Source organism: Phacochoerus africanus, chromosome 8 (assembly GCF_016906955.1).
Source record: "Phacochoerus africanus isolate WHEZ1 chromosome 8, ROS_Pafr_v1, whole genome shotgun sequence".
In the NCBI taxonomy this organism is placed as follows: Eukaryota; Metazoa; Chordata; class Mammalia; order Artiodactyla; family Suidae; genus Phacochoerus; species Phacochoerus africanus.
The window spans coordinates 58,352,445-58,376,332 of record NC_062551.1 but is presented as its reverse complement, the minus strand read 5'-3'; the positions used below and the strand labels follow the sequence as shown (position 1 = coordinate 58,376,332).

At 54.1% G+C, this 23,888-nt stretch overlaps 3 protein-coding genes across 4 annotated transcripts; 2 read left to right on the top strand and 1 right to left on the bottom strand.

Annotated features, from left to right (window-relative positions):
- Window positions 1–45: 45 nt before the first annotated feature.
- Window positions 46–7,228, top strand: TFPT (TCF3 fusion partner). 2 transcript variants are annotated; one of them, XM_047790400.1, is made up of 6 exons: window positions 46–476; window positions 1,023–1,281; window positions 3,597–3,667; window positions 6,413–6,482; window positions 6,563–6,781; window positions 7,076–7,228. In XM_047790400.1, the coding sequence occupies exons 1-6, from the start codon at window positions 454–456 to the stop codon at window positions 7,193–7,195; spliced, it is 762 nt and encodes a 253-aa protein (XP_047646356.1). In that variant the 5' UTR covers window positions 46–453; the 3' UTR covers window positions 7,196–7,228. The 2 variants fall into 2 exon arrangements, with proteins under 2 accessions (XP_047646356.1, XP_047646357.1); XM_047790401.1 differs by lacking the exon at window positions 46–476 and adding an exon at window positions 619–770.
- Window positions 7,229–7,298: 70 nt separating this feature from the next.
- On the bottom strand, window positions 7,299–10,339 carry NDUFA3 (NADH:ubiquinone oxidoreductase subunit A3). The gene is made up of 4 exons (XM_047790402.1): window positions 10,249–10,339; window positions 9,956–10,030; window positions 7,895–7,972; window positions 7,299–7,454 (listed from the first exon to the last, which is right to left on the bottom strand). The coding sequence occupies exons 1-4, from the start codon at window positions 10,256–10,258 to the stop codon at window positions 7,363–7,365; spliced, it is 255 nt and encodes an 84-aa protein (XP_047646358.1). The 5' UTR covers window positions 10,259–10,339; the 3' UTR covers window positions 7,299–7,362.
- Window positions 10,340–11,290: 951 nt separating this feature from the next.
- OSCAR (osteoclast associated Ig-like receptor) lies at window positions 11,291–18,323 on the top strand. Its single transcript, XM_047793030.1, has 5 exons — window positions 11,291–11,444; window positions 12,421–12,453; window positions 15,364–15,663; window positions 17,169–17,450; window positions 17,747–18,323. The coding sequence occupies exons 1-5, from the start codon at window positions 11,408–11,410 to the stop codon at window positions 17,875–17,877; spliced, it is 783 nt and encodes a 260-aa protein (XP_047648986.1). The 5' UTR covers window positions 11,291–11,407; the 3' UTR covers window positions 17,878–18,323.
- The last annotated feature ends 5,565 nt before the right edge of the window (window positions 18,324–23,888 follow it).

The following is a 23,888-nucleotide window of genomic DNA, read 5'->3' as shown; positions in this document are numbered from 1 at the left end:
GCGCTCTGATTGGCCCACGCCCCGCGTCGTTCCTGGCCGCGTTTGGAACAACAACTTTATTAACACTTCCCTCTAGGCAGAGAATGGGTGAGCAGGCGGTAGAGGGGGCTTGTTCGGCTCGTGGCCCTCTGTGAACTGAGTCTGATCAGCGGAGAATCGCCGTAGTCTGACCACAGGGTTTCAAGACAAGAATAAAGGCGACGGCAACTCAGGCGACTGGTGGAGACGTTCGACGAGAAAGCAAGGCCTTTATGCCGGGAGTCGGCGTGGGGTTGGACGGTTTGGGGAGCGGAGCTGGAGATCGGAAACTACAGCTCCCAGTAGGCGTAGCGGCAAAGTCCCGGATGTGGTGGCCGTGAAGCCTGATGGGACCGGTAGTTTTGCCAACGATTTAACCTAGCGGTTTGAGAGATTGGACCTTCTGAGGCCTGAGGCGCTCGGAGCCGGAGAGAGATGGAGCTGGAGCAGAGAGAGGGGTGAGTGGCTTTGGGGGAAACTACGAATCCCAAAAAACCTTGCGGCTGCGTAATGGCAGTCTTCTGCGTTGAGGACTGACGGGGATTGCAGTTCCTGCAGCACTTTAGCTTAGAACTCTTTTAGGGACTGGGGTCCGTATTCCAGCCTCCTGGGTTGGGGGTGGGGGGTGGGGAAACTACGGGTTTAGACTCCTGATAGGAGAGACGACGAGGTTGGGGGCCGGGACTCCTGGATTTGAGTGAGGGATGGGGGGCTTGAAGCCCCCGTGATACTGGAGGAGGAAGAGTCTGGAGGTCTGGATTCCTGGATCCTGGGAAGGGTGTGCTGGGGGCCAGGGCCTGAGGGAGGAGGATCTAGCAGCCTGGACGCCTAGATCCGGGGAAAAAATGGTTGGGGCTCGAACTCTTGTGGATCCTGGGAAGAGGGGGATGGGGGCTCCGGACTCCTGCGTCTGAGGGAGGAGGGGGCTGGCGGCTTGGCACCTGGCCTGAGGGAGGAGGGACTAGGTGCGGAGGTTCAGGGATCCTGAGTCCTCTACCCTACAGGACCATGGCAGCCGTGGGCTTTGAAGAGTTCTCGGCGCCGCCAGGCTCAGAGTTGGCGCTGCCTCCGCTATTCGGTGGTCACATCCTGGAGAGCGAGCTTGAAACAGAAGTGGAGTTTGTGTCTGGGGGTCTGGGCGGCTCCGGGCTCCGGGAGCGAGATGAAGAGGAAGAGGCAGCGCGGGGCCGCCGGCGCCGCCAGCGGGAACTAAATCGCAGGAAGTATCAGGCACTAGGTCGGCGCTGCCGGGAGATCGAGCAGGTAGGTGAGTGTGGATTCCCCCGTTTTGAGGTCCCCTGGCCTTAATTACCAGTCCCTCCGGGCCGCTGCCTGTCTAGATGCCCAGCCTTTCTTGCCTAACCGAATGAATCTTCCATCCATTTATTTATTCACTGAACAGCTAATATGTGTCAGGCACCGGTGCAAAGCACCCTGGAGAGCTGTCTCCTCTAGAGCTTTATCTGCCAACCCCGATCAGCTCACTAATGTTGTACCTTTCACGGTCCCCACTAGTCAGACCTCCATGCATCTCTCCTGCCGGAGTTCCTATCATGGCTCAGTGGATTAAGACTAGTGTCCATGAGGATGCAAGTTTGATCCCTGGCCTTGCTCTGTTGGTTAAGGATCCAGTGTTGCCCCAAGTTGCAGCATAGGTCCAAGATGTGGCTCCGATCTAGTGGTGTTGTGGCTGTGGAATAGGCCTGCAGCTCCCATTTGACCCCTAGCCCTTGACCTTACATGTGCCACAGGTGCGGTCTTAAACAAACAACATCCCCCACCTCCAAACCTCCCATACCCCTGACACCCGTCACTCCTGACGTCCTATTGGTTCTGCCTCTTAGATCTCTCTCAGATCCTTCTTCCCCCCCATCCCCACAGCCTCTGCCACATTCAGGTTCTTCCCGCTGAATCACTCAGTTAGTCTCCTTGGAGAGAACAGGGATGGAGCCATAGGCAGGGCCCAGGTCCTGAAAGGCCATGAACAGCGGAGCAAGAAGTTAGGCATTTTTTTGTTTTTGAGAGTGATGGGCAGCCATCAAAAGGTTTCACACAGAGGAGGGACAGGGTCCGGTCTGGATATTTGAAAGACTCCAAGGAGTTCCTGTCGTGGCTCAGCAGAAACGAATCTGAGTCGTATCCATGAGGATGCAGGTTCAATCCCTGGCCTCGCTCAATGGGTTAAGGATCCAGTGTTGCCGTGAGCTGTGGTGTACGTCGCAGACACGGCTCGGATCTGGCGTGGCTGTGGCTGTGGCATAGGCCAGTGGCTACAGCTCCTATTCGACCCCTGGCCTGGGAACTTCCATATGCTGCAGGTGTGGCCCTAAACAAAACCAAAAAAAAGAAAAAAAAAAAGAAAGAATCTCTGAGTTTGGTTGCATTCTTTTGCTAGGACTGCTGTTCCAAGAACCACAAACTGGCATGCGGGCAGAGACAGGAAATAGATAATGTAAACACACCCAGTACACATAAGCTAATACTCCGCATCTTTTACCAGGGAGTTTTGGCCTCCATTCCATCCCTCAGCTCACCCCATCCTCTCTCTCTTCTCTTCTCTCCCAGCGTTTTCAAGATTGCTCACTGTTCCACTGTTAGCAGTAATAGTTCATCCCTGGCACTGTTTTTTGGTGCAAGGGTGGTGCTGTTAGAACAACCACTCTCACCCTGTGAGCCCCGCCCGCTCCACTCCCCTAAGCAGCAGGTGTCCTGAGCCCCCTTTTACAGATAGATCCTGGGGTCCAATGAAGCTCAGCCATTTGCTCAAATGGAGCTGGATTTGAGCCTCCGCTCTTACCCCTACCTCCACCCCCCAGGAATAGGTTATCATTCACCTTTTACCAGTGCAGAAACCCAAGGCTCAGAGAGGTTCAGTAGCTTGCCCAATGTTACATAGCTTAGATGTGGCAGGCTGGGATTCGAACCCAGCTCCGCCTGACCCATGGGTAGAATACCCTTTCATGTCTTGGCCGCACCTCTCCCATGGCCCTAACTAAAGCAGCCACCTCCTGCCCTCATCTCCAGCATATCTACCTGATTGGGGTCCTTCTTCGAGTCCTTTGTCACTATGTGAAGCCATTTGTTTAACAGTATTTAAGGAGCACCCACTCCGCCAGGCTCCAGAGGACTGGGGTTTGTGCCCCTGTCCCCCGTGCCTGGAGCAGGGCCTGGCAGGGTGGGTGCTGGTGGGGGAGACAGACAGTAAGGACACTGAGTAGAGATGCGATATAAAGTCATGGGAAAAGTGGAGCTGAGAAGAGTGGGCACGGGAAGTGGGGCGGGTGAACGGTAGGTCTGAGCAGCCCCTGCCCCGCAGCAGGGAGCCCTTGAGCACGGACTTGAGGACATGAGCTGCGAGGGCCCCAGGAAGAGCATGTGGGAAGCCCCCAGGCCAGGCAGGTGGCAGGGGTCCCAGGTGTGAGCCTGAAGCCATGTGAGCGGCGTGGAGGAGGGAGAGGGGCAAGAGAGGCGGGGGGTGGAGGGGGGAAGGCAGGGCGCCCTGGAGGCCCGGGGGTGGTCCTCGGCCAGTCTCCCAGGGACCCATCCGTTGACTCGGGCTTTCTCCCACCTCCCCACAGGTGAATGAGCGGGTCCTGAACAGGCTCCATCAGGTACAGAGGATAACTCGGCGACTCCAGCAGGAGCGGAGGTAACCCCTTGCACACCCGCAGGGAACCCGCGGCTCCGGCCTCTGCTCCCCAACCCTTGTTTCCCCTGCGTTCCGGGTCGGGGCGGGGCCGAGGTGCCAGGCGTGGAATCGGGCCTTGCAACCAAGCGGAGCCCAGGGCCTGCGGGGAGTGGGTGTGCCCCCTCTGAAAGGAGGGTAGCAGAGTGCCACAAACGCTGTTCTGCTGTGCGCTGCTGAGCCAGCCACATCCCCTCTCTGAGCCCCAGTTCCCTGTCACCTAAGGGTAACGCCCAAATCACGCGGCTGCCAAGTGTTAAGAGGGATGCGCTCAGCCCAGGCCACCCGCCCCGGGCACCCTGATCCGGAGGCGTGAGCTGTGGGGCCGGCCGCCACCCGCTGTGTCCGACCGAGGCTGCATGGTGCCCAGTGCCCCGTGCGTGCTCAGCCCTCCGCTTACCTGACCCCGTGGAGACATCCTCCTCTCGGAAGCCCATTCCTGGCGTCCGGGTCCCTCAGCCGCCTGGATGTCCCCTCCTCCTGGCCGTTCAGTCTGGCAGCTTTGCCGGCTAACCCTCCTCTCCCTGAACCCTTTCCTGGCAGCGGCCAGGGCTTGGCTTCTGGACCCTTCTCTCGTCCCCACCTGTGCTGCCCAGGACTGGCTGCAGCGGGCCTTCATTTTATGTTGAAATGGAAATCTGATGCTCCCTGAGATACCTTTTGATTCGTTAAGATGACGTTGAAAACCGAGTCCCTCCGTGGTTCTGGCCACACAAGCGCTCAAACAGCCAGAGGCCACATCAGTTAAGATCAAGGGAAGTGAACAACTCACCCCTTCCGTCACATGAGCCTCATTTCACGGCTCGGCAGCCACTTGTTTCCAATTTTGGTCTCCATTCCCTAAAATCAAGTGAAATTTAAATATTCTGTTCCTCAGACGTAGACCCGTAAGTGTCGAAAGCGGGGACCCTGACGGCCATTTGTAGCCTCTTGCTCACAACAGCCACACGGTGGAAGCCCCCTCGTGTCCGTCTGTGGCTGAGACACGCCCTGATTCCACTCATCTGAGGCCCTTAAGCCGATTCAGAGAGGCGGAAAGGAGAAGGGCGGTTGCTGGGAGCAGGAGCCTGCGAGCTGTGGTTTAATGGGAACAGAGTGTCATTTCAGAAAATGGAACAGCATTCTGGAGATGCAGGGTGGCAGCCGCAGGACAGTGTGAAGGCACCTCCCGCCACTGCACCGCATGTTTTAAAATGAGTAAATCAGTACACTTTATGGTATGTGTATCTTACCATGATATGTTAAAAATAATTTTTTGGGGAGTTCCCGTCGTGGCGCGGTGGTTAACGAATCCGACTAGGAACCATGAGGTTGCGGGTTCGGTCCCTGCCCTTGCTCAGTGGGTTAACGATCCGGCGTTGCCGTGAGCTGTGGTGTAGGTTGCAGACGCAGCTCGGATCCCGAGTTGCTGTGGCTCTGGTGTAGGCTGGCAGCTACAGCTCCGATTCAACCCCTAGCCTGGGAACCTCCATATGCCGCGGGAGCGGCCCAAGAAATAGCAAAAAGAGGAGTTCCCGTCGTGGCGCAGTGGTTAACGAATCCGACTAGGAACCATGAGGTTGCGGGTTCAATCCCTGCCCCTTGCTCAGTGAGTTAAGGATCCAGCGTTGCCATGAGCTGTGGTGTAGGTTGCAGACGCGGCTTGGATCCTGCGTTGCTGTGGCTCTGGCGTAGGCTGGCAGCTACAGCTCCGATTCGACCCCTAGCCTGGGAACCTCCATATGCCACGGGTGCGGCCCAAGAAATGGCAAAAAGACCAAAAAAAAAAAAAAGAAAAAGAAATAGCAAAAAGACAAAAAAAATTAGTAATAATAATAATTTTTTGAAAGTAGAAAAAAAATTGATAAAACCTAAGGCCACGTCATTCCTCTGCTCCAAACCCTGCAGAGGTTCCACCTGTGGCACTAACAGCCAGCGAGGCCCTCATCAGAATGCCCGTCACTCCCACCTCTTTGCTCTGCCCAGAACACCCCCCCCACCCCCGGGCCCCCGCCTCAGGGCCTTTGCACTGGCTGTTCCTTTTGCCAGAACTGTTCTTCTGCCATCCTGGCCTCCCCTAGTCCCAGTCCCTCCAGCTGTCTGCTTTCTGACCTCTCCTAGTTCGTCGTTTACCAGTCGCCTGTCTCCCTTGCAAAATCCTAAGGGGGGTAAGCACAGGATCTCTGTATTTTTCCCAGATGGGTCCCTGGTGCCTAGCTCACTGCCTGGCACAGGGCAGGTGACTGACATGTATTTGTAGAATGAGAGACTGCACGCGTCAAAGGCTCCACCCAGGGGCTGGCTCTCTGGGGGGCCAGTGATTCAGAACAAAGAAACAAAAAAAAAAACACCATCAAAAGCTTTAAGAAGCAGGGATGGGGAGAGAAGAGAAGGCAGCATCACCAGGAAGAGTTCTGGACCCGCCTCCTACTCCTGAAGGAAAAGAATAACTTACATTTGAGTGCATACCAAGCCGACATCCCCCTGAGCTCCCTAGCGGTGTTGTCGAGCCGCAGGGGGGTTGTCGGCACCCCAACCCGGTTGTCAGCCCTGGGTCACAGAGTGGGGAACGGAGGCACAGAGGGCGCCCTGTCCTGCTCAGAGGCTCACGGGCTGCTCGAGTGCGTGGCACCAGCATTTCTCAGCTCTTCTGGGTCCTGGACGACCTTGGCCTCACAGTCACAGCTGGGCTGTCTGGGTAACGCTGTTGCCCTGGGGCTTCTCGTGCAGGTTCCTCATGAGAGTGCTGGATTCCTACGGCGACGACTACCGCGCCAGCCAGTTCACCATCGTGCTGGAGGTGAGGCCAGGCTGGTGGGCGGGCCAGGAGCCCAGAGCCCGGGACACAGCCCTCACCTGCCCACCTGCCTCCTCCCCCAGGACGAGGGCAGCCAGGGCACGGACGCCCCCACCCCGGGCAATGCCGAGAACGAGCCCCCAGAGAAAGAGGGGCTGTCCCCGCCTAGAAGGACGCCCGCTCCTCCAGAACCCGGCAGCCCGGCCCCCTGCGAGGGACCCAGTGGACGGAAGAGGCGGCGAGCGCCCCGGGACGGACGCCGAGTGGGAGCTGCACTGACCCCAGAACTGGCCCCGGTGCAGGTAGGAGAGGCATGGAGCGTCCAGGGCTTCCCTGCTGTGCTGCGGGGGGCCGGGCCCTGCAGGGCTGGGGACGGAGAAAGAACTGGACAATGCTGGGAAGGGCTCAGGTGCCGGGGGAGGATCTGGAGGCGGTTCTGGGGAAGGGTGGGCGCAGAGGAGGGAGAGAAGGCGGTGAGGAGGAGGCCCTGTGGACCTGGGGACACTGGGACTTGGTGTGGGGAGCACAGAGGAAGCTGTCCTGGGAAAGCAGGAAGGGCCAGGCGGGGCCCTCACACCTCGCTCTGCTCTCCCCAGATTAAGGTGGAGGAAGACTTTGGCTTTGAAGCAGACGAGGCCCTAGACTCAAGCTGGGTTTCTCGGGGGCCAGACAAACTGCTGCCCTACCCCACCCTGGCCAGCCCGCCCTTTGACTGACCCTGCCCCCCAATAAAATGACCCCCTACACTTGCCATGGCCACTGTCTGCTGCTTCCACCGCTAACCACACACACACACACACACACACACACCCCTTGGGCTGGTTTTCATATTTTTATTGGGGGCCGCTGGGGAGGCGGCCTCTCTCCCTGCCAGCGGAGGTGCTCACAGGTTCTTCAGCCACTCCAGGCTGGGGCCCTGGGGGTCCTGGGGGTGGCTGGGCACGTCGGGCATGTTCCCATCATCTCGGAGGGGCACTGTGGGACAGGAGGGTGGGCCAATGAGAACACCAGGGGCCACAGGGAAGGGCTGGCCCGAGGGCTTATGTTCAGAGAGCGACGGGAGACCCCAGGGGAGAGAATCAGAATCGGGGAAGCATGGAGAGACTGGGAGACGTGGGAAGGCAGAGAGATGGATACAGAAAGGAAACTCAGAGACAGAGCCGACGGAGATGAGGCAGCAGGACAGAGACCTGTGAGGTGGAGAAGAGACCCCAGGAGACAAAGCTCCAGAGAGCAACAGAGACGGGAACTCAGACACAGACAGGAAGTGACTTGTATGGCTGGTGGATCACAGCTCTTACAGACAGAGTCCAGGCTGCGCTGCAGCGTCTCAGACCCCTGCAGAGGAGAGACCCGCCTGGCGCTAATCCCCCCAGCACCAGGAGGCCCAGGACAGGGCCCTGGCTCCCACTCACCTGGGTAGTTGTAGGGTGTGGCCCGGTTGATCCTGATGGCGTAGTTGGTGTAGGGGCTGAGGGAGGGCAGAATTATAGCTGTGGAGAGACATGGGGCAGGGGGGTGAGGCCCAGGGGAGGGGGCAGCGGCAGGGACAGAGGCTGAGCCTGGGCACTTGGGGGTCAAGGTCATGGGGGGAGGGGATCGAGGCAGTCCAGCACCTCCAGGAGGTCCCCTGGCTCCCTGGGATCCCCACCTATCAGCAGAAGGGTTTATAAACACAGCAGGGTCCCCAGAGAAACATGGGACCGAGAGGGCCCAGGAGAGAAGGGGGTGGTTCCGGAATGGAATGAATGCCTCTGCGCGTAGGGGTCGTCATGGAGCACACTGGTGGGTGTCTTGGGAATGTTCCAAAGGAATCACGAACTGTTACAAACTGAGGGGGTGGGGCAGGGTGCAGAAAGGAATGTTCCAGGCCAATGCTGTCCGACAGAAGCTTAAAGAGCCACATGTGTAATCAAGACTACATTTTCTGACAGCCATGTTAAAAGTTAAAATGTACAAGTTAATCTAGAAAAACACATTTAACCTATTATATCCAAAACATTTCAACATATCAACATAAAAAAAAAATCGATATTTCACGCACTTTTTTTTTCTTTTTCAGCTGCCCCAGTGACATGTGTTAGTTCCCAGGCTGGGGATCGAATCTGAGCCAGAGCTCCGACCTACACCACATCTGCAGCAATGCTGGATCCTTAACCCACCTCGCCAGGCTGGGGATCGGATCAAACTGGCGCCTCCAGAGACAAGATGGATTATTAATCCACTGTGCCACAGCAGGAACTCCTATGTACTTTTTGTTATATTAAGACTTTGAAATCTGATGTGTACTTAACACAAGCATAACATGGGGCGCAGTGGGTTAAGAATCTGACTCCAACAGCTCAGGTCGCTGTGGCAGCATGGGTTTGATCCCCAGTCCAGCAGAGTGGGTTAAAGGATCTGGCTGCCGCAGCTGCAGTTAAGATTCAATCCCTGGCCCAGGAACTTAATAGTAAGTAAGTAAATAAATGTACCATCTCAGGAGTTCCCATCATGACTCAGTGGAAATGAATCCGACTAGGAACCACGAGGACACAGGTTCAATCCCTGGCCCGGCTCAGTAGGTTAAGGATCCAGCATTGCCATGAGCTGTAGTATAGGTCGCAGATACAGCTAGGATCTGGTTGTTGTGGCTGTGGTGGAGGCCGGCGGCTGCAGTTCTGATTCAACCCCTAGCCTGGGAACCTCCATATGCCTTGGGTGCAGCCCTGAGGAAAAAAAAAAAAGACAAAAAATAAAATAAAGTAAATGTACCATCTCAGTCCACACTAGCCCCATTTCCAGTGCTCAGGGGGCGGAGACAACTGGGTTCTAGAATTCCACCCAGTGTGTGGCCTGCCAACCAACAGTACTGATAAGACCTGGGAACTTGTCAGAAATGCAGCACCCCGGGCCCCACCCCAGACCTCTGAATCAGGTCTGGGCTGTATTCTAACAAGAACCCCACTTCCTCCGCTGCCACCTTAAAGTAAGAGTAGCCCTGTTCTAGCACTGAGGTTCTCAATGGGGGAGGCACATTAGAATCAGGGGACTTCCACCAAACACAAGATTCTCCAGCCCCACCGCACCCCACTCAACTCAGAATCTGGTAGGGAGTGAGGGCGAAAGAGGAGGATAAGAACAATACTTTTCATTTGTTATTATTTTTCTTAGCACTCAAGAGTTAATCATGCACGGCCAGGATTGAGAACCTCTTCCCTGAAGGGATTACGGATCTCTTGGGTGGGCGTGTGCGGGGTGGGGAGCGACGGGGTGGTGGAGGAGCCATAACAGTGGGGGTAGCCCAGGGAAGTCGCGGGGATACTGGCACGCAAGTGGGGACACAGAACTTTGAAGGTGGGGTCGGACCTCGGGAGTACAGGATGGAACGCTGGTGAGGGGGTGAGGGGGTGATGGGACCTCCAAGGGAGTGGAGGAGGTGAAGCCGGGACGCAGGTTGGGGGTGCTGCATGTTCGTGCCTGGGGCACTCACTCACCGAGGCCCCCGATGGCGAAGGACGCCACCAGCACCGGCTCCTTGGCCCAGGCATTCTTTAGGAAGGAGGCGATTCCTGGAAGGATGGGTGAGGAGGGTCACCCCTGCAGAGGATCCCCCGGTGACCTCTACCCCTCTCGCGCCACCCCCAACCTGGAGGAGCCCTTTCGTGACCTCTACATCCCCCTCTTGCCCGGACCCCACGTCCTCTACTGGGGCTCCGCCGTGCCCTAGCCCCTGCACTACGCCGGGTTCCCAGAAGCACCCCTGCGCGCCAGTGGCGCCGGCACTTACTCCCGGCCATCTTGGTCTCGGCGGCGGCGTGGACGCGGGGCGCTCTGGGAGTTGTGGTCCTCGCGCACGGCCGCTGCCGTCCGAGTCCGCGCGTGCGCAGTGCTGCAGACCAGCCCTCCAAGAAAGTGGCGAGGGCGCAGAGCACTCTGGGAACTGTGGTCCTTGCCCTCGAGCCGCATGCTCAGTCTGCGCGTGCGCACTAGCGCAGAACAGAGGTACGCGCCAAGGCTGCGTTGGAGGAGGCGGCGACGCAGGTTTACGTGCAGATCTGCCTTGGCACACCTGCCCCTGCTCTCATTTTTCTCTCAGTCTAGAAGGTCGTTCCGGAGGAGTAATTTGTAGTCCTCCTGCTGAGGCCCAGCTAAGGCGGAATGCATCAGTCTTCATTTTATGGTTTATTTCTAAAAGCCCATTTTCCCTATGGAGAACGAGGCTGGGAGAGGATGAATGACCGACCTGTCATTAAAGGTCGCAGTTCAAAATCGTTCGTTCCTCTCATCCCAGAAAGATTAGCGGCCTTCTGGAGATTCTCACAGTGACCTCCATTATAACTCACATCACTTTGTTTTAACTCAGTGGTCGGGATCCATCAGATTGCGAACTGCTTGAGTGCAATTAATAATGAGGTCTGACTCCCACCTGTGCCCTGCCGGGCCACTGTGCAGGACAGGATCTGGCACATAATAGGTGCTAATTTTTTTCCCCCTTTTAAGAGGCGAACCTGCAGCATATGGAACTTCCCGGGCTAGGGGCAGAATCAGGGCTACAGCAGCAGGCCTTCACACAGCAACATAGGATCTGAGCTGCATCTGTGACCTAGGACACAGCTTGCCGCAACGCTGGATGCTTAACCCACTGACCGAGGCCAGGGATAGAACCTACATCCTCATAGACACCATGTCGGGATCCTAACCCACTTAGCCACAACAGGAAGTCCTAATTTTTTTAAAGTTGAATGAACGCAACAGTTATCACTTCCCCCTCCCAACTTTTTCTACTGCATCATGGGGTTGTGACACAGTCACCCAGGGGCCCCCACTTCTCTCCTCCCTTCTGTAAACCAGCCTCAGCCTTTCTGACGTTGGGTCACTTCCCAGAAGGAGAGAGGGCGCAGCTGAGCCCTGGCTCCTGTTCCTGCTCAAGCTGAGATCTGCCCACCATGGCCTTGGTGCTGCTCCTTCAACTGCTGACTGTCTGTAAGACACCCACCCCCTTCTCCCTGGGTCCCTGTCGGGGCTGGGAACCCCGACACTGGCAGTGGGGAGGGAGTGTAATCGAGACTTCGGGTCTACTTGAGGGCAGAGCAGGGTGACTCTACACCATCCAAGGGCTTGGAGCTCTCGGACAGAATAACAGGACTGCGGCCCAGACCCCTGGGTCCTAAGGCAAGAGGACACAGGGGCCCGGAATTCCTGGGTTCCGGGAAAAGGAAGAATGTGGGGGCAGGATTTCCTAGATCATGAAGCAGGAGAGGGCTAGGGACCCGAACTCCAGGACAGGGAGTGAAAGGGTCTGGAGGGAGGAGGAAACCAGGAGGGAGATGGAAACCAGGACACCAGGGGCCCTGGGAAAGGAGGAAACTGGGGGCCCAGGCTCCTGCACTCCAGGGGGAAGGAACTGTGGGCTCAGATTATGGTCTCCGGGAAAAGGTGAAGCCAAGGGCCTGAACTCTGGGGTGTAGACGCAAGAGGGGCTTGGGTCAAGACTTTTGGCTTTTTTTTGGGGTCTTTTTGTCTTTTCTAGGGCCACACCTGTGGCATATGGAGGTTCCCAGGCGAGGCTAGGGGTCTAACCAGAGCTGTTGCTGCCAGCCTATGCCAGAGCCACAGCAACGCCAGTTCCGAGCCGCGTCTGCAACCTACACCACAGCTCATGGCAATGCCAGATCCTTAATCCACTGAGCGAGGCTAGGGATCGAACCCGCAACCTCATGGTTCCTAGTCAGAATTCGTTTCCACTGCGCTACGATAGGAACTCCCAGACTTTTAGCTTCTTAAATAGGTGGGGATTCAACATCTTGATTTACGGCTACTGGGAGAGGAGGAGGTACAAACAAGACTCTTGCTTCCCGGAGGACAGAGGGCCTGGGGACTTGGATTCCTGGGTGCCCAGCAAGGAGGAAACGGGAGCAGCCAAAGCTTTGACGAGCACAAGCCTTGTCTCCTTTTATAGGGCCGGCAGGTTGCGCAGACATCACTCCAACTGGTGAGTAACCATCCCCCTCCCCCTCCCCTTCTGCGTGTTGCTGACACCCCACGTCCACTGACTCAAGATTGTATTTTGGTGCCCAGGATTTCCTCATGTTCCTCCTCCCTCCTTTCTTTCTTTCTTTCCCTCCTTCCTTCCTCATCCTTTTTAGTGACCAGTGTAGTTAAGGCGTGAAGGTCATGGACCCCATCTTCACCTTCATATTCACTCATGACCTTGAACAAACCATTGCAAGCTAAGACTCAGTTTCCTGCTCTGTAAAATGGGCTGTGCTGAGCACTTAATAAAATCCCTTGTGTAAAACCCTTGGCTCAGAGCTTGGCAAAGCACAGGGCTCAAGAAATAGGATCTCTGGGGTTCCCGTCATGGCTCAGTGGTTAACGAATCCGACTAGGAACCATGAGGTTGTGGGTTTGATCCCTGGCCTCGCTCAGTGGATTAAGGATCCGGCGTTGCCATGAGCTGTGGTGTAGGTCGCAGACGCGGCTCAGATCCTGCCTTGCTGTGGCTCTGGTGTAGGCCGGTGGCTACAGCTCCAATTAGACCCCTAGCCTGGGAACCTCCATATGCTATGGGAGCGGCTCAAGAAATGGCAGAAAGAAAGAAAAGAAAAAGAAATAGGATCTCTGGAGTTCCCATCATGGCTCAGTGGAAACGACTCTGACTAGGATCCATGAGGTCGCAGCTGGAATCCCTGGCCTCGCTCAGTGGCTTAAAGACCCAGGGTTGCCGTGAGCTGTGGTGTAGGTTGGAGACGTGGCTTGGATCCAGTGTTGCTGTGGCTATGGTGTAGGCTTGCAGCTACAGCTCGGATTCGACCCCTAGCCTGGGAACCTCCATATGTCATGAGTACAGCCCTAAAAACACCAAAAAAAGAAAAAAGAAATAGGATCTCTGGCAACACCAATTATTTCCCTGTTTGGAAAGTAGGATCCTTTACCTTGAGATAGCTCTGGGTTTTTCTCCAGGGTTTCTGATGGGCGAGACCTCTCTCTCTTTTTTTATTTTAAAGGGTGCACATGCAGCATATGGAGGTTCCCAGGCCAGGGGTCTAATCAGAGCTGTAGGTGCCAGCCTACACCACAGCCACAGCAACGCAGGATCTGGGATCTGAGCCACGTCTGCAACCTACATCACAGCTCATGGCAATGCTGGATCCTTAACCCACTGAGCAAGGCCAGGGATCGAACCTGCAACCTCATGAATACTAGTCGGGGTTCATTTCCACTGAGCCAAACCGGGAACTCCCTGATGGGTGAGCCCTCTTCTTCCTCTCAATTTCCCCCACGATGGCTCCCACTTCAAATCCGAATCACCTGGAGTGCCATTAACACCGAAGCTATCAATTTATTGAAATTATTATTTTTAAATGCTCAAGCTAACATAACTTCATGGTTTTAGAAATGAGTTATTATCTAAGGACATATAACAACCTCCCTCTTCCCCTTCCTCAGCTTTCTTAAATAATTTCTGTATCCTTACAAAAATTTTCCATGCGTTCAAAGACCTATGTGCATTTGTGTACGTTGTCTTTTTTCCCCAAAGCAAAATTGCTCCTTCGTGACTCACACTGTTCTGCATCTTACTTTACAATCTCTCTTGGAGACATTCCCATGTCCTTAGAGCTACTTCTACCCGCGGCAAATGCAAGTTCCTGGGCCGGGGATTGAACTCGAGCCAGAGCAGTGACAAGGCCAGATCCGTAACCCACTGAGCTACCAAAGAACCCCAGGGATTCTTCGTTTTTTGTTTTTGTATTTTTAGGGCCCCATTCGCGGCATATGGAGGTTCCCAGGTTAGGGGTCTAATCGGAGCTGCAGCTGCCGGCCTACACCACACAGCCACAGCAACACAGGATCCGAGCCGAGTCTGCAACCTTCACCACAGCTCACGGCAACACCAGATCCTTAACCCACTGAGTGAGGCCAAGGATTGAACCCATATCCTCATGGATGCTAGTCAGATTCATTTCTGATAAGCCACGACGGGAACTCCCCAAAACTCCAGTTTGCTTTTTTTTAATTCAACAATTTTTTCCCCTCAAATAGCAAGTTTTGGCACCTACTGAAATATGGTGAATATGTTACAAATATTCTGGAAGGCAATTTGAAATCACAGGTTTCCAGGGACTAGTCTCTCTTCTTTTTTAAATGATTTTTAATTTTTCCATCACAGTTGGTTTACAGTGTTCTGTCAATTTGTTACTGCACAGCAAGGTGACCCAGTCACACATACATATATATACTTTCTTACCAATCTCTTAAAATGATGTTTAAAAACCATGACGTAGGAGTTCCCGCTGTGGCACAGTGGGTTAAGAACCTGACTGCAACAACTCACGTTGCTGTAGAAACTCGGGCTCAATCCACAGCCTGCTGCGGTGGGTTTAAGGACCTGGCGTTGCTGCAGCTGTTGTGTAGGTTGCAGCTGTGGCTCAGATTCAGTCCCTGGCCTGGGAACTTCCATAGGCCTCTGGTGAGTGCCATAAATAAATTAAAAACTGTGGGAGTTCCCGTCGTGGTTCAGTGGTTAACAAATCGGACTAGGAACCAGGAGGTTGTGGGTTTGATCCCTGGCCTCACTCAGTGGGTTAAGGCAGGTGGCTACAGCTCCGATTAGACCCCTAGCCCAAGAACCTCCATATGCTATGGGAGCAGCCCTAAAAAGACCAAAAAAAAAAAAAATTAAAAACTGCAGTAAAGGGCAGGCATCAATGCCCTGTCCTCTGATGGGCAGCGTTTGGACAAACCTGGGTTGGGGTCCAGCGTCTCCCCTCTTTTACAGGCAGGAAACTAAGGCTGGGGAAGGCGCACAGATTTGCAAGGAGATTTTCCTCCTACCCCCGCTGACCCCCCATCTCCTGGGCTCCCAGGAAGCCTGAGGACCCAGGCAGCCCCATTTCTTCAGTCCCCCCAGCCTCATACCCCAAGCCGTGGCTAGAGGCTCAGCCCGCTGCAATTGTGACCCCCGGAATCAACATCACCTTGAGGTGCCGGGCCCCCCAGCCTGCCTGGAGGTTTGCACTCTTCAAATCCGGAGACGCGGCTCCTGTGCTTTACCGGGACGTGGCTTCGGAGCTGGCGGAGTTCTTCCTGGAGGAGGTGACCCCAGCCCAGGGGGGCAGTTACTGCTGCTGCTACGGAAGACTAAGCTGGGGGCCAGGGGTCTGGTCCCACCCCAGTGATACCCTGGAACTGCTGGTGACAGGTGAGGTCTGGGGAGGGGGGTATGGTATGTGGAGAAAAGACAGAGGTGGGATGAAGGAAGGGGGGAGAGAGAGAGACAAGCTTACACAATGATGTAAAAAAAAGAGCTACAAGGAGTTCCCATCGTGGCGCAGTGGAAACGAATCCGACTAGGAACCATGAGGTTGCAGGTTCGATCCCTGGCCTCACTCAGTGGGTTGAGGATCCAGCGTTGCCGTGAGCTGTGGTGTAGGTCACGGCCGAGGCTCAGATCTGGTGTTGGTGTGGCTCTGGTGTAGGTGGGCGGCTACAGCTCCGATTTGACCCCTAGCCTGGGAACCTCCATATGCCACAGGTGTGGCCCTAAAAGAAGAAAAAAAAGCTATAAGGAGAGAGGGAGAGAGAAAACACCAAAGAAACAGGGGGGATTCCCAACCGAGGGCAATTGTGACCCGCAGCCCCCAAATCTGTCAATAGCCGGAGACATGTTGGGTTGTCACGACCTGGGAAGGGTGGGTTCCTGGCATATCATGGGCAAAGGCCAGAAATGCTACAAAAGGTCCTGCAACACACAGGCCACTCCAGCCTCCCCCCCCCCCGCCCCCGCGCGCGCCCCAGCCCGCCCTGAATTATTCAGATTCACCCAAAATGTCACTAGCACTGAAACTGGGAAACCTTGGAAGAGACGAAGCCTGAGACCCAGCGGGTGTGAAACACGAGGGTAAAAACACGGAATTTTAGTGAAGCATGAGCACCGTGGGGAAAAGCGACAAACGGGCGGGTAGCGATGGGGAGACAGACACGCAGAGATAGGCCGCCTTGGGGACGCAGGTGCCGGGAGAGACAGGGACAATGGGGCTCCAGGGCACAGAGCGGGACACGGACACACAGAAAGCGGAGACAGCGGCCGGACTCTGGTCTGGACGGGAGGAGGGAGAAAGGCAGAGCGTGATGGGGTTGAGAGCATGACGGGGGAGGAGGGGGGAGAGGAAGAGGGAGAGGGAGGGGGGAGTGGGGAGAGAGGGGATGGAAAGAGAGGGGAGAGGGAGGGAGGAGGGGAGAGGAGAGGGAGGAGGGGGAGAGGGAGGGAGGAGGGGGAAAAGGGAGGGGGGAGGGGGGAAAGGGAGGGGGGATGAGGGAAGAGAGGGGGGAGAGGGGAAGAGGGAGGGAAGGGAGGGAGGAGGGGAAAAGGAAGGGGGGAGAGGGAAGAGGGAGGGGGAGGGGGTAGGTGAGGGGAGGGGAGAGGGAGGGGGAAGGGGAGAGGGAAGAAGGAGAGGGAGGGGGGAGTGGGGAGAGGGAGGAGGGAGAGGGGGGAAAGGGAGGGAAGAAGAGGGGAGAGGGAGGGGGGAGAGGGAGGGGGAGAGGGAGGGGGGAGAGGGAGGGGGCAGAGGGGAAGAGGGAGGGGGGAGGGGGAGGGCGGAAAAGAGGAAGGAGGCGGGAAGAAGGGGCGAGGACGACTGGGAGGAAGAGGGAGAGAGAGAAGGTGGGCAGCACCCCACCCGCGGCCCCCGACCTCCTTCCTTGCAGACGAGCTGCCGCGCCCGTCGCTGGTGGCGCTGCCCGGGCCGGTGGTGGCGCCCTGGGCCAACGTGAGCCTGCGCTGCGCCGGCCGCGTGGGGGGCATGAGCTTCGCGCTGTACCGCGTCGGCGTGGCGGCCCCGCTGCAGTACCGCCGCTCGGCGCAGCCCTGGGCCGACTTCCCGCTGCCCGGCGCCCGCGCGCCTGGCACCTACAGCTGCTACTACCACACGCCCTCCGCCCCCTACGTGCTGTCCCAGCGCAGCGAGCCGCTGGTCATCAGCGCGGACGGTGAGGGGACCCGTCCCCCAGCCCCTCCTCCCTCGGAACCGGAGATCCAGCCCCCAGGCCCTCCTTCCCCGGACCCAGGGGTCCAGCCCCCAGCCCCTCCCCCCTCGGACCCAGGGGTCCGGCCCCCAGGCCCTCCTCCCTCAGCCCCTGAAGTCCCATACTCCTGCTCCCACGGACCCAAATTAAGTCTAAGACTGTGACTTGTGTCGCGACCCCATCCTGGAGGTTAGAGACCCAGAGGGTGGGCAGAGACTGCAGGTTTGTCCGCTGACCGCCTCTCCCTTGCCGCCCCGCAGGCTCAGGCTCCTCGGACTACACCCAGGGCAACGTCGTCCGCCTGGGGCTGGCCGGTCTGGTTCTCGCCTTCCTGGGCACACTGGTCGTTTTCGACTGGCGCAGCCGGAGTCGCGCCCCTGGCAGCATGTAGGCCTGAGTTCAGGGGACAGAGAAGACTTCCCGGAGGGGGTGGAGAAGAAGCCCGGATGCCTTGGGTTGGGCGGACCCTTCCAGGAGCCCCACAGCCCTACCGGCTGAACCCAGCTTCCCCGGTAATGACAACCTTGGCACCACGCCCTCCATTTTCCTATGGGTCACTTCCCAGGACTCTGATTGATGGGTGGAAGGCGCGATCAGTGGCTAAGCCTTCCTAGCTAAGCGACACCTGAGTTCGAATCCCAGTGCTGCTGCTCCCTCACTGGGGGATATTAGGAAAGCGGCCCTTCCCCAGCCTCGGTTGCTCTGGCTGTAAAATGGGGCCACTGGGATTGCCCACTTCCTAGGATCGTTGTAGGATTAAGTGGACAGTGCACATGAAGGGTTTCAGTCAGTAACTGGCTCGTAGTTAATGCGCAATAAATGTTACCTACCATCTAACAGCTATTTCCACCAGACTCACGGGACCCACATGAAGTTCTAGGTTTTTCCCCATTGTTCATGTTCCAGCTCATACTTTAAACAACTCACTGTCATTCCCTTCATGACAGCGCTCTCGGTCACCAGGCAAACCTCTTTCAAAGTCCTCCTCAGGAGTTCCTGCTGTGGTGCAGGAGAGTAAAGATCTGGTGGTGTTTCTGTGGTGGCTTAGGTTTGATGCTGCAGTGGGTTAAGAATCAGACTGCAGGAGTTCCCGTCGTGGCTCAGTGGTTAACGGATCTGACTAGGAACCATGAGGTTGCGGGTTCGATCCCTGGCCTTGCTCTGTGGGTTAAGGATCCGGCGTTGCCGGGAGCTGTGGTGTAGGTTGCAGATGCAGCTCGGATCCCGAGTTGCTGTGGCTCTGGCATAGGCCGGTGGCTATAGCTCCAATTGGACCCCTAGCCTGGGAACCTCCATATGCCGTAGGAGTGGCCCAAGAAATGGCAAAAAGACAAAAAACAAAAAACAGAATCAGACTGCAGTGGCCCCTGTGGCACGAGGTTGATCCTCAGGCCAGTGCAGTGAGTTCAGGATCTGAAGTTGCCACAGCTGTTCCATAGGTTGCAACTGTGGCTCAGATTCTATCCCTGGCCCAGAAACTTCCTAAGCCGTGGGTGCAGCCAAAAGAGAAAAAACAAACAAACAAAATCCTCCTACCCTCCCCAAGATCACACCAAACAATTTCTGCTCCAATTACAGCTTTGTTTACCCACGTCTGTTTTCCTTGAGCAGTATCCTCATCTGTTGCCAAGGCAACAGCCAATGAACGGTGCACAGTAGGGCTCTGACCTGGACCCTGAAATCTTCCTTCCTGAAGACCTGGCTACTTTCACAGTTGCTCCTGAATTTACTTATTTTTTATTTTTCTGGCTGCACCCACAGCATATAGAAGTTCTCACAGCTTCAGCAACACCGGATCCCTTAACCCACTGCACAGGGCTGGATCAAACCCATGCCTCGGGAGCCATGGGGGCCGCTGCAGTCTGATTCGTAACCCACTGTGCCACAGGTGGAACTCCTCTCTTTTTATTATTTTTTAAAATTTCTCAATGAATTTATTACATTTATAGTTGTACAATGATCATCACAATCCAATTTTATAGGATCGGAACTCCTCTCTTGAATGTATTAATTTAACGTCTCTTTTTATCTGGCTAATCTCATGCCTATAAACACAGTTTCCTTCTCTAAGCAATTCTCACCACTCACTCGTGTGTTCTTGATTTTATGCCTAATGTTGGTGGAACACACATCCTCTTCTGCTGTTATTAAAATTCCCAACATGGAGTTGCCATTGTGGCTCAGTGGTTAACAAATCCGACTAGGAACCATGAGGTTGCGGGTTCGATCCCTGGCCTTGCTCTGTGGGTTAAGGATCCGGTGTTGCTGTGAGCTGTGGTGTAGGTCGCAGATGCAGCTAGGATCCCACATTTCTGTGGCTGTGGTGTAGGCTGGCGGCTACAGCTCCAATTAGACCCCAGCCTGGGAACCTCCATATGCCGTGGGAGCGGCCCTAGAAAAGGCAAAAAGACACACACAAAAATCCCAACTTCTCACTCCCCTCTTCCCACTTTACAGAGAAGAAGATGACTTCCACTTTTTGGGGCACTTCGAGCCCCCCACTCATTAGGCAGGTAGCCTTGAGCAACCTACACATCCTTCTGCATTTTCCCATCAAAGAGAAACTAAAAGTATCTACCATCCTGGGGTTCCTTCGTGGTGCAGCAGGTGTAAAGATCCAGCTTTGTCGCTGCAGGTTGCTGCTGGGGTGCACGTTCAATCCGTGGCCCAGGAACCTCCATATGGGGCAGGCATGGCAAAAACAAAAAACAAACAAACAAAAAACCCAAACCAAAAAACCCTACCATGTCAGAGAATTAAAGCGACAAACTTGTCTTCAAAACATGGAGAAAGATGGAAAAACTTTAGATCAGGTGTTTTAACTCCCCCATCCCCACCCCCTTTTGGGAGAGAACACAAATTATGAAGCAAAGTTTCTCTCTTGGCCCTGTAAACACATCACTTTTTACACCTGTAAGTGAAAATTCAAGTTCCATGCAGCAATATTTACTTGTTACAAGGATGCACTGACATATTCTTTTTTTTTTTTCTTTTTTTGGCTGCATTTGCCTCATATGGAAGTTTCTGGGCCAGGGATCGAACCTGAGTTGCAGCTGTGATCTAACACCCAGGATCTCCAAATGTCTCCCATGTGAGGCACTAGCATATAAATGACCCAAAGACAGTCTCTGGACATTGATTGCCCCGTTCTTGGGTACTTCACAGCAGGCTGAGACCTGTTAGCTCAAAAGCCCACTGATGCCAAATTTTTACACACTCAGTTATTTAAAACACAACCCCAGCAAGCGGGTTTTTAACTAGAGTCTGCCTGCTTTGCATACCCCGCAAAATTGCACCCCATCTCTGTTAGCCATAGATAAACCCTGTTCTCCCAAAGTGTGGGTTGGACCCAGAAGCCTCCTCTCCAACAGCACCCCCACCTGGTTCCCTGGTCCCCCTCCCCTTCTGCGTAGCAGCCCCCCAACCCTTTGCCTTTGGCAGGGTTCAAGCTGCAAGGGTCTTTCCCACATGCAAACCTGTCAAAACAGCCTCCAGAGAAAATGCCTTGTGTGCTACTGCCACCTTGTGGTCATATCTTTTCTCCCTTCAGCACCAAAATCCCAGACCTTAAAACTACCGGGTCTTTAAAAATAAAAATTATTCCTCTGCTTTGGTAACCATAAATTCCTTTTTAAGTCTGAGTTGTTTCTGTTTTATAAATATGTTCATGTGTACTATTTATTTTATTTTATTTTTTTGCAAGCAAGCAGTCTTTAGCAAATAGCTCCCAGGGCTGCTGGGAGGTGCTATTTGTTTTTTAATTGCAGTATAGTTGACCTACAATGTTGTGTTAATTTCTGCTATACAGCAACGTGATTCAGTTATAAATATACTCTTTTAAAAATTATTTTGCATTAATGGCTTATCATACGACATTGAATATAGTTCCTGTGCTATACGGCAGGTCCTTGTTGGTTAAGTATTTTATATATAGTAGTGTGTATCTGCTAAATCTCAAACTTCTAATATATCCCTCCCCTCACCATTTCTCCTTTGGTAACCATTGTTTTCTAAGTCTGTGAGTCTGTTTCTGTTCTGTAGATAGGTTCATTTGTGCCATAGTTTAGATTCCACATAAAGTGATGCCATGTAGCATTTGTTTTTCTCTTTCTGGCTGACTTCACTTAGTATGAGAATCTCTAGTTGCAGCCATGTGGCTGCAAATGGCATTATTTTGTTCTTTTTCATGACTAGTATTCTATTGCGTATATGTACCACACCCTCTTCATCCATCCATCTGTCCATGGACATTTAGGTCATTTCCATGTCTCGGCTATTGTGAAAACAGTTTGCTGCAGGAACACTGGGATGCATGCATCTTTTGAAACTAGCGTTTGTCTGGGTATATGCCCAGGAGTGGGATTTTTAGGATGATATGGTAGCTCTATTTTTAGTATTTCAAGGAGTCTCCATAGTGGTCTCCGTAGTGGTTGCACCAATCTACATTCCTACCACTAGTGGAGGAGGGTTCCCTTTTCTCCACACCCTCTCCAGTATTTGCTATTTATAGGCTTTTTTTTTTTATTACTCAATGAATTTAGCACATCTGTAGTTGTATAATGATCATCACAATCCAATTTCACAGGATTTATAGGCTTTTTGATGATGGCCATTCTGACCCGTGTGAGGTGGTAAGGGGTCCTACTGCACAGCACAGGGAACTATATCCAGTCTCTTGGGATAGAACATGATGGAAGATAATATAAGAAAGGGAATGTATATATATGTAAGACTGGGTCACTTTGCTGTGTAGCAGAAACTGGCATAGCATTGTAATCAACTATAGTAACTATATATATATATATGCGCACACACACACACCTCTCTAAAAAAATAAACTATGGCACAAATGAACCTATTCGTGAAACAGAAACAGACACACAGACATAAAGAACAGACTTGTGGTTGCCACGGGGGAGGGGAGGTGGCGTGGGAAAGATGGGGAGTTTGGGGTTGGTAGATGCAAACTGTTACACTTAGAATGGATAAGCAATGAGGTCCTGCTGTACAGCACAGGGAACTGTATCCCATCTCCCAAGATGGACTATGATGGAAAAGAATGTAAAAAGAATGTGTGTATAGGGGAGTTCCCATCGTGGCACAGTGGTTAACGAACCCGACTAGGAACCATGAGGTTGCGGGTTCGATCCTTGCCCTTGCTCAGTGGGTTAAGGATCCGGCGTTGCCGTGAGCTGTGGTGTAGGTTGCAGACGCGGCTCGGATCCAGCGTTGCTGTGGCTCTGGCGTAGACTGGTGGCTACAGCTTCGATTCAACCCCTAGCCTGGGAAACTCCATATGCCTCAAGATCAGCCCAAGAAAATGGCAAAAAGACAAAAAAAAAAAAAAGAATGTGTGTATATATGTATAACTGAGTCACTTTGCTGTACAGCAGAAATTGGGACAACATTGTAAATCAACTGTGTATACACACACACAATTTTTTTTTTTTTTTTTTGCTTTTTAGGGCTGCACCTGCAGCATGTAGAAGTTCCCAGGCTAGGGGTCGAATTGAGGCTGCAGCTGCCAGCCTACACCGCAGCCACAGCAATGTAGGATCTGAGCCTTATCTGAGTGCAACCTACACCGCCGCTCATAGCAACACCAGATCCTTAACCCACTGATCGAGGCCAGGGATCAAACCTGCATCCTCATGGATACTAGTCGGGTTCGTAACCTGCTGAGCCACAACGAGAATGCCATTAATCAACTATATTTATTTATTTACTTGTTTTTCAGGGCCACACCTGCGGCATATGGAGGTTCCCGGGCTAGGGGTCGAATCAGAGCTGCAGTTGCTAGCCTACACCACAGCCACAGCCATGCCAGATCCCAATCACATCTGAGACCTACACCACAGCCCAGGCCAATGCCAGAATCCTTAATCCACTGAGTGAGGCCAGGGATCGAACCCGTGGTCTCATGGATACTAGTCGGGCTCGTTGCTGCTGAGCCACAATGGGAACGCCTCAACTATACCTTAATTTAATTTAATTTTTTTGTCTTTTTGCCTTTTATAGGGCCACTCCCGCAGCATATGGAGTTCCCAGGCTAGGGGTCTAATTGGAGCTGTAGTAACCGGCCTACGCCACAGCCACAGCAACACCAGATCCGAGCCGTGTCTGCGACCTACCCCACAGCTCACAGCAATGCCGGATCCTTAACCCACTGAGCAAGGCCAGGGATCGAACCCGCAACCTCATGGTTCCTAGTCAGATTCGTTAACCACTGCGCCACAACAGGAACTCCTATACCTTAATTTTAAAATAAAAAAATCTTTGGACTTCCCGTCATGGCACAGAGGAAACGAATCCAACTAGGAACCAGGAGGTTGCGGGTTTGATCCCTGGCCTCGCTCAGTGGGTTAAGGATCTGGCGTTGCGGTGAGCTGTAGTGTAGGTCGC

Coding starts and splice junctions, on each gene's coding strand:
- TFPT (XM_047790400.1), top strand. CDS start 454: ATGGAGCTGGAGCAGAGAGAGGG. Junction 1,282..3,596: donor GCTGCCGGGAGATCGAGCAG/GTAGGTGAGTGT, acceptor ACCTCCCCACAG/GTGAATGAGCGGGTCCTGAA. Junction 3,668..6,412: donor CGACTCCAGCAGGAGCGGAG/GTAACCCCTTGC, acceptor CTTCTCGTGCAG/GTTCCTCATGAGAGTGCTGG.
- NDUFA3 (XM_047790402.1), bottom strand. Junction 7,973..9,955: donor CTTCGCCATCGGGGGCCTCG/GTGAGTGAGTGC, acceptor GTCTCTCCACAG/CTATAATTCTGCCCTCCCTC. Junction 7,455..7,894: donor CACACCCTACAACTACCCAG/GTGAGTGGGAGC, acceptor CCTGTCCCACAG/TGCCCCTCCGAGATGATGGG.
- OSCAR (XM_047793030.1), top strand. CDS start 11,408: ATGGCCTTGGTGCTGCTCCTTCAACTGCTGACTGTCT. Junction 11,445..12,420: donor CCTTCAACTGCTGACTGTCT/GTAAGACACCCA, acceptor CTCCTTTTATAG/GGCCGGCAGGTTGCGCAGAC. Junction 17,451..17,746: donor GCTGGTCATCAGCGCGGACG/GTGAGGGGACCC, acceptor GCCGCCCCGCAG/GCTCAGGCTCCTCGGACTAC.